We start from the raw sequence: 15,094 nt of genomic DNA, 5'->3' as shown, positions 1-15,094 counted from the left end.
AACGGATATTTGTTCTTTATTATCGCTTTATTAAGTCGACGATAATCGATGCACAACCGCATGGTTCCATCCTTCTTTTCACGAACAACACCGGCGCACCCTAAGGCGAAAAACTCGGCGCGAGCAAAACCTCTATCCACCAATTCTTGCAATCGAGCTTCCAACTCCTTTAATTCCGTTGGTGCCATACGATACGGAGCTATCGAAATTGGAGTGGTACCAGTACCAATTCGATGCCAAATTCTATTTCCGAACAGTGGTAAACCCGCAATTCTTCGTGGAAAACATCCGGTATTCACAAACCACGCGCAGATTCGGGTTTCTTTTCGATTCCTTGTCATCGAAAGCACGACGCAAGGTACGCTTCGCTCTTTTTCTTACATATTTTCGGCCAACATTGCGATATTACAATGGCAACCCTTTAAGTCCGTAGACTTAACCCAATTATCTCGTTATTCGTGCACCTCAAATCGATAGTCTTGCTTTTGCAATTTACGACCGCATCGTGCATGGTCAACCCATTCAAACCAAGAATAACGTCGAATTCATCGAACGGCAAAAGCATCAAGTCCGCGGAAACAAGAACCTCAAACACTAGGGGACTTTTCTTGCACACTTTGTTGACAAGCACGTAATGACCCAAGGGTTTGACACCAATTACAAACTCAGAGACTCAATAGGCAAAGTCTTACTGGATGCTAAGGTTTCACATATATAAGATTGAGTAGAACCGGGGTCAATCAAAGCAATCACATTAGTATTGAAAAGAGTGAAAGCACCGTAATGACATCCGGAGAGCAAGATCCTCGCGTGCGGCAGATGGCATAAGTCCTCGCAGGAGCACGAGCCTCGATCCGATGGTAGCATCTCTAGATCCTCTCCGACCGCCAATCGACATTGCCCATATTTCTAGGTGGCCTACCTCGAGCAAAGGGTAGCACCCGAGTTTCCACTCGACTCACATTCTGCTCAAGCATCCTCGGGCAATCCTTCCTAAAGTGGTCGGTGATCCACACTTATAGCAGGAGCGATCACGAAACCAACAGCTCCCGAATGCCATTTGCCACAATGTTGACACTCGCCTCTCTCGGCGATCATTTCCACCATCATGGCGATCGAAGTGACTCGTGTGGTCACAGGGGTCGATCGCGTCCTCGTCTAGAAAAGCCCAAAGCGCCTCTAGACCGGTTCACATCATCTCGAAATCTCTTGATTGCTGTTGAAGAGACTTTCCGAGGACCTCTTTCGAATTCTCCAGTTCCCACATCACTTTTTGTTTCTCCTTTCTAAGCTCTTCGACTTTACAAGCTCGCTCAACAAGTACTACGATCTCTCGATTTCGAGAATGCCAACGAACATCCTTATATCATCATTCAGCCCATCCTCGGCGTTTACACATAATAGCATCGGACGAAATGCATTCTCGCGTATCGGCTAAGCCTCACAAATTTTCGTTCATAGTCGGTAACCGACATAGAACCTTGCTTAAGATCAAGAAATTCCTTCGCTTTTGGTCGATGAATCTCGATCGATATACTTTTTTTTTTTCGAACTTGGTTTGAAAGAATTCCCAAGTCACTTGCTCTCTAGGTACCACAGAAGTCGAGTACTCCACCAATAGTAGGTGGAATCACGTAGCAAGGAGATGGTACACTTTAAGCACTCATCGGTGTACAAGATAGCTCATCGAGCACCCGGATAGTGTTGTCCAACCAAAATTTAGCTCGTTCGGCATCATCATCATCCGTAGCTTTAAATTCAGTGGCCCCATGTTTTCGAATCCTATCGATCGGGGCTTACTTGACCTTATTTGGTCGATTCACGGAGGTATTGTAGGTGCGGGGTTGCATTTGTCGGGAATGGAGGTTGTGGGACAGCCGTGTTAGTTCGAATGTATTGATTAAACCATTCGCTCATCACACTATAAAAGGCTTGCCTAGCCTCATCATTCGGATTGTTGGCCATAGGTTGAGAGTCCGCCGCTGTCCCTTGTCGGAGCAGCGCCACACTCTCCACATCATCAGCTATTGCTCGGTTGGGATCGGGATCCATTGCTATAAACAAACTCAAAGTCAAATTGTCGAAATCACCACACTATCGATTCATCATTTAATGGCATGTATAGCTAGACCCCAAACACCTCACGGTAGTCCTAGAATCGACTAAACCGTGGCTCGATACCAATAAATTGTAACACCCGAACCCGAGACCATCGCCGGTTATCGGACACGAGGGGTTAGCAAGCCAAGTTCACTTGTTTTGCCCATCCATTGGACATTTCCAGTCAGCTGGAAAAACTGCGTCACTCTCGCCTTAAAAATCATATCTCGAGTTTCAAAACTCAGAAACTGGTTTCGTAAATTTTACCTGAATTTAGACTCATATATCCATCCATGGATTTATTTCTAGAATTTTTGGTCAGGCCAATTGGTACAGTTTATTAGTTAAAGTCACCCATGTTACAGGGATCGACTGCTCTGACCTTCGCGCGGTATAACTTGAATATCTCTCTGTACAGGGCTTTAATGCTGGTGCCGTTTGTTTCTAATGAAACTAACCTCAAAATGGAATCTGTACATATAAGGTATGTCTCCTAATTCTTTCTGGATAATTTATAGTAAATTTTTAAAGTTGCAATAGGGAACCCAGAAACCGTTCTGGCCCTGTCTTACAATAGCTTTAATATCTCTTAACATGTAACTCCTATGACCATTTCGTTTCTTCCATATGAAAATAGACTCATCAATGTTCATTTACATAGCTGATTCACTATTTAATACCATTCCTACAAATTTTGGTGATATTTCACATTCACGTTACTGCAGCTGGCAGCATCTGTTTTAAGGTAGGTCTTACCTATTTTGTAGTCTCCATGAACCAACTAGTCTTGCCTTACATAGGTCCACATATGATCATTTTAACCATGCCAATGGCTGATCATGTGACCAACATTCCCATTTCCAATTCATAGTCACATCATGACACCATATATATATATACAAACCGCAAATAGTTTAAGTTGATACTTCACTATTACGAGCCATTTTCGCATGGCCGTACATATACATCATAACATATTTAAACCAACAAGGGTAGTCCTATACATGCCATTTCAAGTTCAACCAAGAATTTATACCAAAATGGGGGCTTGATAGTGTGGATGACTTCGACTTCAACGATCCCGAATCCGATTGCTATCGAAATAAATCTAGAAAACCGAGAGCCAAAGCAATGAGTAAGCATTTTTATGCTTAGTAAGTCTCAAGGAATATAATCAACTCTAATTACAGCAATACATTCACATAGTTAAATGCATCATTTCATTAATGCACATTCACATAATCATACTTACTTCACCATCCCAACTCTTATGTTCATACACAAATAACGGCTTCATTAAGGCCGATAACTCGTTCCATCATAGGAGCGGATATTCACACGCTCTACTCCTAGCGCAGCAGCACACACCGCACTTACCTTGTCATTGGGAAATTTCACAAGTGCATTAGCTGAAATTTTCCAGCAAGCTTATAATTTTCAAATCACATACCTTCGAGTTTAACCGGATGTCGCTACTCGATCAATCGCCTTCGGGACATAGCCCGGTTATGGTAACCCGCACCAAGGCCTACGGACTTAACCCGGATATCACGATTTGCACAAATGCCTTGGTCTTAGCCCGGATAGAATGACTTCGCACGAATGCCTTCGGTCTTAGCCGGATGTAGCCACTAGCACAATTGCCTTCGGTCTTAACCCGATTATAATTTCCAGCATAATTGTCTTGGGCTTAGCCGGATATCATTCAATTTCTCATGCACACATACATCAATAATCATTGGACATACATATTTATTTTCGTTACTAAGGCTCAAACACAATTATAATCACTAACATAATCGCCTTGGGACTTAGCCCGGGTATCATTCAATACTCACACACATAAATTAATAATCAATACATCCATATTTCATTCCACATAATTCAAGTAAGGTCACTTCTTGAGGACTTACCTCGGATGTTGTCGAACGGCTTTTACGGCTATTCGATTACTTTTTCCTTCCCCTTGTCCAATTGTGGCCCTCTTAGCTCTTGAGCTAATTCAAACAAATTCAATTTATCAAAACCTCATTGTGCTAGCTTATGGCGAATATGACAAGGAATTTAAATGGTCATATGGCCACCCTTTAGCTTGAATACACAATGGTCATGCACATTTTATACTACATCAAGCAATTCAATACAATTTATTCGAGCATCAAGGAAAAGCTAAGGCCTTCAATAGGCTACCCAAGGCCGAATATACTTGTCCATGTTGAGGCCAATTATGCACTTAATACCACACAAAAACAGCATGCATTTTACTAGTTAATGCTTTGCATATTGTAGCTCAAAACTTACAATATAGCATCAAGCACTCATATGTGTGCTAGGCGAATGTGCTTACAATTTCACAATTATTCTTCAACATCTTCTTCTTTAAACAAACTTATTCATCACTTCCTTCATAACCAAAACATCATGTGCAAACATATATATACATATATGAGCATGGCCAATTTCAAGGTGTCCATAGCCATCCAAAACACAAATTTTAACTAACATGCAAGAAGCATGAACCATGCTCATGAATGCATCATGGCGAATATGACAATCATGCTCCTTTTCAACTTCAATCATGATAAAACAAAAGAAAGCTCAAAATCTTACTCAAGAGTAGACAATCCATCATTGCATGCATCATCATCAAGCTTCACACTTAGCATGCAATGGCTTTATCACCATAACAACTTTGGCCAAATACCATTTCCATGGCTTAACAAAGATTTGAGCCATGGCTAACATGCACATCAAGTTAGCAACCAAAACATGCATGAAACTCCTAACACAACCTCATACATACCTTAATCTTGATGCAAACTTAGCCAAATCTCCTTCTAGATCTCTTCCAAACCAAGCATGAAGCAAAAATCCTCCTTCTTCCTTAGTTTTGGCTCAAAGAAAGGATGAACAAAATTTTTTCTTTCCTTCTCTACAACTCACGGCAATGGGGGGATTACCACACTCACACACATTTTTTTTTCATTTTTTATCACCCATACACCTTTGTTTATTATTTCACCCTAATGCACCAACAAAACATGTTTCATGACATGTTTAGCCCATCCTCCTTGTCATGGCCGCCACCACCTATAAAAGGGGAATTTGACATGCAAGTCCATTATTTTGCATGCATGCTTTAATTAGTCATCACACATTTCCCTATCATACTTTCAAAGTTCATTACTAAGTCCTTTCTTGTGGAATTCACCCTTATAACACTAAATCAATCATCATGAAATGTCATACATGAGCACACACATATTATAGGCATCAAAATAAATTTTTAATTATTTTTATGCCTCGGTTTTGTGGTCCCGAGACCACCTTCCGACTAGGGTCAATTTTGGGCTGTCACATGGACCCTAAAGTTTATTGTTCCAATTTACTACTAGAATAGAGTGTTTCGACAAATACAGACTACCATGGTACCGGTCGAATACGTACAATTTTGGTCCTAAACCGGTACCAAATAATGTATGTACCGTTCGATAAAAATTTTATGCATTTTGGTCATTTCAGTCCGTTTCGATCAATATCGGCTTGTACCCGTGCGTATCGGTTGATACAAATTTTGATATTTTAAACTATTTTAAATTTTTTATCTTATTCATTGTAATTTTTCTATAATTATATTTAAAATTAAAAGGTATTAAATTAAATTATTGAATCTAATTAATAAATTTAAAACTTATATTTACAAATAAATATATTCAAACTAGAATTATCTCTTGGCATATGCTCGAGTTTAAAAAAATTACTAAATTTTATTATAGTCATTATGTGTGTGAAAGAAAATATTTTATATTAAAAAATATATTTATATAAATATATTAATAAATGATTGTTAGTGGAATGATAAAAGTTTTTCCTATGAATTTATTGGTCTTGGTCTTGTGTTTGATTCTTAAATAATATTTTTCAATTGTTAAGTGTTACAAGCCAATTTTTAACCCAAATACCCCTAACCCACTTACATTCCATCAGACCCAATACAACAAAAATTAACCCAACCTTAACCCATTCAACCCATTACAGACAACCCAATAACTAAAACCTAATCAACTAACCCAATACCTATCAGCTCATTAAACCCTTACCCAACACCTAACCCACTAAACTAACAGCTCACTAACCCATCAAAGACCCGGAGGCCAACAATAGACCCACTACCCAACTAACCTAGCCCAAACACATGAGGCCCAAATTCTTGACCCAGATTCTGACTTAGGGTTTCAGCTTTTGAAACCTTAAACCTACTCAGCGCCGCAACGTCCCATCCACCACCGACACCTGCCATGGCCACCCACTCTGCAGCACAGTTCAACTACTCCTACAAGACAAAAAAAGAGGCAAACACGCAATAGCAGCAAAAGAGAACAGACAGTGCGACAAACGGCTATAAAAGCCGAATTTATCATGTAAAAAGGGGGATCTCCTTAGCAAAAAAATACAAAAAATCCCTTATCAATAAAAACAGATTCACTGTTAACTCAAAGAAATCGCAGCAAAATACATCAAAAAAACCGCATTAAAGGTCTATTCACTCTTCTTTATTTTTTTTGCTTTTTTCGAGTTTGCATATATTATTTCTAATCTAATAAAAGTAATACATATACATATATATTAAATAAATACAAAAAAAAAAAGAAAAAGAATTTTTTTACCTTTCCTACCATCAGTATGGTTCTTGCGTACGCAAGGCCTAACGTTGGTCCGGTGACGGACCGGTGACCCCTCTGGCCGGAAATCGCTCGGCTCCCCCCTCTCTCCTCTTTTTTTTCTGGCTTTGGCTCCAAATGATTTTTTTTTTTCAGATTTAAAGGCTATTTATAGCCCTCAAAAACGGTGTCGTTTTGGGCATTAAAATTTAGGGCTGAAACGGTGTCGTTTCACAGTGGATCGGGTCGACCCGACCCTACCCGCTGGGATCCGCGTGTTTTTAATTGGAGGGGCTAATTGTGCTTTCGGCCCCTCCGCTTTCTTATGGTTTTATAATCAGGTTTATTGTATTTTGTAATCTAGCCCCAAAATTTCTCACGGTTTTCAATTTGGTCCTAGTGCATACGCAGCGTTTTAAATGACTGGGAATATTGTGCTTTTGGTCCTTTTACATTTCTCGCGTGTTCAAATAAGCCCTCTCCTTTCCTTTTATTTTCAAATTACCCCCAAGACTTCGTTTTGGTTTCAAATTTAGTCCTTTTATATTTAAATTCATTTTCATATCATTTTTGTTATTTTTTTATATTATTACTGTTTATTATTCCTATTATTATTTATCATCAATGTATTATTATAGCTAATATTATTATTTCTAATATATATAATGTATGACGTACATATTTTTAAATATTATAATATATTTATGCAATATTGTTAATAAGTTTTATATTTTTATATTAGGTATATATTATGTATTTATTTTAATACTATATCATATACATACCCTTTTATATTATTATATATATGTTATTAATATCATACTTTTGTTGTTATGTATTTATTTTAATATTGTTAGTTATATATATTTTGTAATATTGTATGCATATTTCTAATACCATCATATATTATAACATCATTATATATGTATGTATCTATATAGTGTACTTAATAGTCTCTTTTTATCATTTCTAATATATATATATATATATATATATATCATTTAGGTTTATGTATATATCATACATGTTTCTTAATTTTCTTTTTATTTTTATTTTTATTAGATATATATATATATTATTAGTATTTTATATGTATATATTATGTAAATATTTAAGTGTTATATTATATATGCATTTTTACGTGTATATGTTTTTAATATTGTATTTTTATATCTCATGTATGTATTTAGAATACTCTATTATATTTTTCATATTATATCATGTATATACATTTTTCATATATGTCATGTACACTAATTTTTCAATATTCATTTTATACATATAAATGTATAAATCATGTACATATTTTAATAATACAAGTTACATATACCTTTTTACTATTTTGTGTATATATTTCCAATATTATATAGTATATGTCCAACATTATTACTAAGTATATGTTATGTACATACTCTTAATGTCATTTTTACATATGTATATTCATTTGTGTTCTCGTATTTGATACTATAATTACATTAAATCTTGCATGCATTGTTAGTATTTTTAATATTATTGTCATATTCGTTATTTGCTTCAATGTATTTCTGTCTTTTATTTATTTTTATTCCATATCAATTTGTTTTACGTTTAAACGAAAATCTTTTTCTAATTGATTTCAATACATAAGGCAATGTATCGATTTAGCATCTAACCGTAGATTTCATCGCTATGTTGGATGGAATTTATCGGCTCGTGTTAAAGATGGGACACCCTTCTAAAAAGCCAAAGAAACTAAAATTTCTTGTCTTTTCAATTGAATCATGACTAAATATTACATTGAACTCGTATTTTTGAAAATCCAGACAACACATGTTTATGAGATACCAATTTTGGGCGTCGCGAGGGTGCTAATACCTTCCTCGCGCGTAACCGACTCCCGAACCCTAATTTTTCTCTGACTTTTAACGTAGACCTAAACTCGGCCTTCTTTTTGTTTTAAAAATAAATTTATTAGGTGTCTGATCGTACCTATAAAAAGGATCGGTGGTGACTCCCTTTTATTTCAAAATCAAACCTCGGTCATTAAATTTTCAATCAAACACCCTAATTAGCGACCAAGCTAAAAAAAAAATTACGTCGCTACATTAAGTCTGCCACTTTATATAAAATATAGATATTACATTTTAACTATTTGATTTAATTGGTGTTATTCATAAATTAGATTCTAATTTAGTAGTAAATATACCATAAATAAATTATTTTATAAAATAATAAATCTTAATATGAAAATGTTTATATATATATATATAATTTTAAAATCTTTGTTAAGAAAAATCCTAAACACTTTTCTCTTTTTTTTTTTTCTAGAAGCAGTTTGTTTCTTATCATTTGTTTTGCTCAGCGGCGGTGTCAACTTTCAGGCTGGTTATCGCCCGCCTTTTTCCTCTCTTATTCAGTACACAGATCTTCTTTCTTTTCAGCTTGCAGATCTACTGTGGGTGACTCTTCCTTAACTTCTTAATTTGTTTATATTTTGAGAGTATTTCAAAATAATAAATGATTTCATGTGTCGATTTGGATCCGTATTGTCTTAAGTTTTATATGTTTTTTTGTTTGTTTTTCATTGTTTAATAAATCTTCAATTTTAGAAATTTTTGTCTGCTCTTGTAGTATGTTTTTTAGTCTTACTTATACATGTAATCTTAGTTTTACATGTGATTTTAGGGATGATTTTGTTGTTGTCTTCTCTAGTTTGGTAAATGCACGACTTTTACTCGCCGCTTTGGACCAACCGAAGCTGATTTCTTTATTGTATTAAGTGCTTGCAATCACTCCAGATATGTCGTGCTTGAATTGTGACAAAACCAATTGTCAACATATCATAATGTTCTACTAATTCTGAGGCTAATGCCTTTGTTGTGTTGATAGAGTTTATCATTCACCATCTACGACGAGTGTTTGTTATTATTTTCTCTCTAAATTTATGGTTCCATTCATTCATTGAATGAATTAATGAATTTACCTTTCAATTTTTATTTTTAAAAAAATACACACATATAACAGGATTTAAATCTACACCACCATAATCTTGAATGTCTCAATTTTATCATCTCAACTAATATCTCATTTATTTTTAAATAAATGTCTTGTTACATAAATTATTTTGATTATGTGGTGTGTATCATAAATTTTAATTAATAAATTAATTTATTCTTAAAATTATTGTAATAATAAAAATTAAATTTATAATTATTGTTCACAATAGGGTATTCTAAATTATTTGCTAGTATGATCAATTATTTTAAAAAATTTAAATATATCATTATTTAAAAAATTAAAAATACTTTTTTTTCCAAACAAATTGAGTGAATAGGTAGGCTAATTCTTTTATATACTCATTTTTTTTAAAGCTTTGTTTCTCTATTAGGTGGTATAGGGATTTTAAATATAATTAATAGAATAAATATTTTAAATATTTCTCTCTGTACTTACTACGATTTAAAAGTAAAGTAATAAATTTGAATATAAAAAATTGAAAAAGTAAAAAAAAATTAAAACCTTTTAATAGGTTTAGAAAATATATAAAAATTAAAACCTTTTAATAGGTTTAGAAAATATATTAAATCAAATTTGTGAATTGGGCAATGATCTAAATAAGCTTATCATATAAATTAATCTTTTAAAATATATGAAAATAAAAACTAAAACTAAAAAAATTACTTAAAAAATTACTAGAGCTGTATTTGAAGAGCATTTGTGAGCACATTGTTTCTCTCAAACTCGGAACACAGCCATGCATATAAGGCAACTGTATTCCATGTGAAACTCAAGGATGATTTATGGTTACCTCAATTACTTTGAGTAATATTAATTATTGCAGAAGCAAAAGTTTTGAAGTGGGTATTTGTTGGGAAAGGCAATTAACATGATTGAAGGATCGGTTTAGAGTTAGGCAGTTAAATTATAAGGTTGGTGTCACTTAACCATCTCCTAACCCTTCATTCTTTTCTACTTTCTCACAATAAAATTATTGATTAAAACTCAGTATTTAAACTCACATGGGGTGCCTGAGTTTTCTGCATCAGATTCCGAGGGGTGTGCATGAATGGGGCAAAGCACAGATTTGAGGGTTCCCATGGATCAAATCCAAAACCAAGAACAAGATAAGGTGAATCTTCATAAACAAGGCATTGATGATGCTATACTAATGGCTACTCCCAAGGGAGAGAACATTAGGCGACCTAGAGGAAGACCAGCAGGTTCCAAAAACAAACCCAAACCACCCATTATTGTCACTCGTGATAGTGCAAATGCATTACGAGCTCATGCAATGGAAGTAACTTCAGGTTGTGATGTGCATGAGAGTTTAGCTAGTTTTGCAAGGAGAAAACAACGTGGGATTTGTGTTCTTAGTGGGAGTGGGTTTGTAACCAATGTTACACTCAAACAACCATCTTCATCTGGTGCAATTGTGACTTTACATGGTCGGTATGAGATTCTGTCATTGCTTGGTTCTATCCTTCCACCACCTGCACCACCTGGGATTACGGGGCTAACCATTTACCTTGCTGGGGCTCAAGGACAAGTCGTAGGTGGTGGTGTTGTTGGTGCACTTATTGCTTCTGGTCCTGTTCTTATCATGGCTGCATCTTTCATGAATGCTACTTTTGATCGTTTACCATTGGATGATGCTGATGAAGTTGCAACAACAGCAGCAGCAGCTATGCAGAACCAATATCATCACCAAAATGGTCGGCACCATCACTTGGACATGGCCGATTTGTATGGGATGATGCCACAGAACTTGATCACTAATGGGACCAACCCTCCTGAGATATATTCTTGGGCACCAGGACGAACCATGTCTAAAACCTAAGTCCACTGGCAAGCACTACGGGCAATATTCTCATATCATGCATTTCCAAATATGGTTTATTTAGTGTTGTCTTTTTCTCATAGTAGTATGATGATCCTTATGGTATTCAGTGCCTTTTCATTTTATATGTATCCTTCATCAGCCTTAGCCAAGATAATCTTATTGTAGTGCAACTATGTGATTTAAATATATTGGATCTCCAACAATTATCTTCTAAGTATCAAAAGTTACTATGCATTTAAATAAGATTATATATTGATACTATTCCACTTCTTCTTAATTTCGAAATTAAGTAAATTTGTTTCTCTCAAAAAAATCGAAGCAATTTAATCCCTGTCAATTTTAAAAGTGAGCAATTAAGGACAATTAATCACGGGTAAATGTGTCCATTGTACATAAATTTGATTGGTATAATAACAAATTTAGCCCTTAAAGTTTACACATATTGTCAAATCGGTAGTGATTTAACAAATTCAGTCTTTTTTAGAATCTATACCAAATTGACAAAACATATAAACATTGAGAGCTCAATTTATTTTCATACCAATAAAAATTATGTACAATATTTGACTAAAGACATTGATGTCATGATTAATTGTCCTTAATTGTTTATTTTCGAAATTAACAAAGATTAAATTACTCCAATTTTTTTGAAAAGGACGAATTTATTCAATTTCAAAAATAAAAAAAATAATTTAGAGGGGTGTTTTCAAATATGTAACCTTCATCAACCTCAGCCAAGATAATCTTATTAATCAGTGCAATTGTGTGATTATTTTCTTTTAAAGTATCAAAAGTTACTATGCATTTATGCATTTAAATAACAGTTAATTTTACCAAACATCCCTAAATTATTCCTCAAGCTTCCTCAAGATTCAAATGTTTTAATTGCATCATTAAATTATTGATGTTATATCAATTAGGTCCTTCCATTATTGAAATAGTTAAATGACACGTTAAATCTTATGTGACATAATTTAAATTGAAAATTTTAATCAAAAGTAAAATATTGCCGCATAAATTTTACAATAAAAACTAAAAATAAAATACAACTGAATTAAAAAAGAAAATGAGTGGATGATAGTTTCCATAAAAGTTTCAAAACCTCAAAACCAAGATCTTTGTATGATATTCATTTTTTAAATTTTAAATTATATCATATAAGATCGATGTCAAAATTAACATTAAATTAATGATTTTAGTAACGAAAGAACCTTATTAATATAACATCAACAATTTAAAGATGTAATTAAAATGTTTTAAAATTTGAGAACCAATTTAAAATAAAAGTCATAAATTAGAGATACTTATTTCAATTAACTCTTTTTTTTTTGATAAAAAGGCCAAGTAGTTTTATTAATTGAAAAATAAGAAAATAACTAAGGGCCCAACACTTACATCCAAAAAAACCAAACAGAAACAAAATCGGCCTCACTACGCAAGTAATAGTGAAAGCCTCCTAACTAGCTATTGAAACTAAAAACTTAATGGTAATTAAATGCAATAAATGAAACGGCAGAAAAAGAAACCTAATATCTACCCTGATCATTTCAAACGACTGGATACCATTGAAGCTCCTGAGTTGCCATTTCAATATCCAATCCCTTCTGACGATAGCAGTTTCCAAGGGTTTAATTTTCTTGCTATCTTCTTTTGAAATCATTTCTCCCAAACATTTCCTCAGTCTGAGTTTTTTGGCCATATTCTCTCTGATTCTATTGTGTGGCTTCAGTTCTTCTCCTCTCAGGTATGAGTTCCCTCCTCTGTCTAATGCTTCTTTTGCTAGTCTATGTGCTTGCGAATTTTCTGATCTTTGAATGTGATGAAAGATGATCTCTTGAAAGCAAGTTTTCTTGTTCTGGATGTCTTTGATAATAGCTCCAATCACAGACTTATTTGTTGCAGTCGTCTGACATTTTCTAATTGTTGTTTTGGAATCCCCTATTATTTTAATCGAATGAACTCCCGTCAAGATCCCTAACTAACATGCATATGCTTCTACTACAAATGGAGAGGGGATGTTGTTATGAATAATCGTCTTTAAAGCCAAAAGTTCTCCCCTCAGACCCCATACCACCAGACCTGTGGCTGATTTATAATTTCTACTATCAAACGCTGCATCAAACTGTATTGTAACCCTCAGTATGTCCTCCTTGCTTCTGTAATACCTGTTTATGTTACCTGGAAACTATAATACTTTCGCTCCTTCATATTCTGCCATATGCCTCCTTATGTTTTGTGCTAATTCCCTTCCTGTTGTAATTTTCCTTTCATGCATGAGCTGATTCCTGGAAAACCATATTAACCATAAAGCGTAGCAAAAGAGTCGACATTGAGTTTCAGTGCCTCTTATGAATACCCAGGTTAACCACTCCTATAGACTTTGGTTTATGTTCTCCATGACCCAGGATAAGTTTAAAAGTTGCCAAACTTCTGTTGTTGTAGGACATTGATGAAAAATATGGAGGCTATCTTTTGCCCAAGCATGACAATGGAGACATCTATCATCTGCAATGACTCTCCTGTGCTTAAGATTAACAAGGTTGGGAATAAAGTCCCAGGAAATTCTCCAGATAGTAATTGAGATTTTAGAGGATAGTTGTAAATTCCACAATTTCTTGTAAAATTTTTTAGTTACGGCATGTAATAAATAATTTCTAGGATCCGGAATAGCATCTTGTAATAGTTTATAGGTACTGCGTACTGAAAATTAGCCAGATAATTCCCCTTTCCAAGCTTGAGTATCTTCATAATTGGACTCTGCTAAAGGAATTTGTAGAATTTTCTGAGTTGTGTTTGCTTGAAAGGTACTATTTATCAACTCCATCTTCCATTTTCTGTTTGTATCATCAATAAGATCTGACACTAACTGTAAACCTCCATTGTTGGATCTGTTGGTTCCATCAACTTTATCGATCCCCTGTATCCAGCTATATTCCCAGATCGAAATTTTGTCACCATTGCCCACTCTCCAGCACAGCCCTTTTTGAGGAAGTCCTTTCGCTGCCCAAATGCTCTTCCAAGTAAATGAGGGTAAGCTTCCCACCTTTCACTGCCCAAATGCTCTTCCAAGTAAATGAGGGTAAGCTTCCCAACTTTGCCTGTAGGAAACTTGAATGCGTGTAATATTTAGCTTTTAAAACTCTGGCTAATAAAGAATTTGAAAAATTAATAAGGCGCCAATCCTGTTTGGCTAATAACGCAATATTAAATTGACCAAAGTTTCTAAAACCTAAACCACCATTTTCTTTTAAAAAACAAAGGTTTTTCCAAATGCACCAATGAATTCCCCTCTTTCCGTGTCTCTTCTGCCACCAGAATTTTTCAACAATGCTGTTTAATTCATCACATAGGACTTTAGGTAATAAAAAGCAAGCCATTATGTAAGTTGGGATAGCTTGAAGAACGACTTTAATGAATACTTTTTTTCCACCCTGAGATAGATACCTGTTACTTCAATTATCAATACGTTTTTTGAGACGATCCTTTAGATTTTGAAAAGATTCTTTCTTCCTTC

The 15,094-nt window shown here is 34.6% G+C and overlaps 1 protein-coding gene and 1 long non-coding RNA gene across 2 annotated transcripts; both read left to right on the top strand.

The window, feature by feature from the left end:
• The first annotated feature begins 10,651 nt into the window (after window positions 1–10,651).
• On the top strand, window positions 10,652–11,798 carry LOC108455689 (AT-hook motif nuclear-localized protein 16-like). Its single transcript, XM_017754223.2, has one exon. It carries the CDS (start codon window positions 10,807–10,809, stop codon window positions 11,575–11,577), a length of 771 nt encoding a protein of 256 aa, XP_017609712.1. The 5' UTR covers window positions 10,652–10,806; the 3' UTR covers window positions 11,578–11,798.
• Window positions 11,799–13,060: 1,262 nt separating this feature from the next.
• LOC108457303 (uncharacterized) lies at window positions 13,061–14,752 on the top strand. The gene is made up of 3 exons (XR_001867076.2): window positions 13,061–13,324; window positions 13,551–14,384; window positions 14,508–14,752. It is a non-coding gene; the product is annotated as an uncharacterized LOC108457303 (long non-coding RNA).
• The last annotated feature ends 342 nt before the right edge of the window (window positions 14,753–15,094 follow it).

This window comes from Gossypium arboreum, chromosome 9, assembly GCF_025698485.1.
Source record: "Gossypium arboreum isolate Shixiya-1 chromosome 9, ASM2569848v2, whole genome shotgun sequence".
In the NCBI taxonomy this organism is placed as follows: Eukaryota; Viridiplantae; Streptophyta; class Magnoliopsida; order Malvales; family Malvaceae; genus Gossypium; species Gossypium arboreum.
Note: the sequence above shows the minus strand (reverse complement) of the source record. Positions and strands in the feature narration are given on the sequence as shown.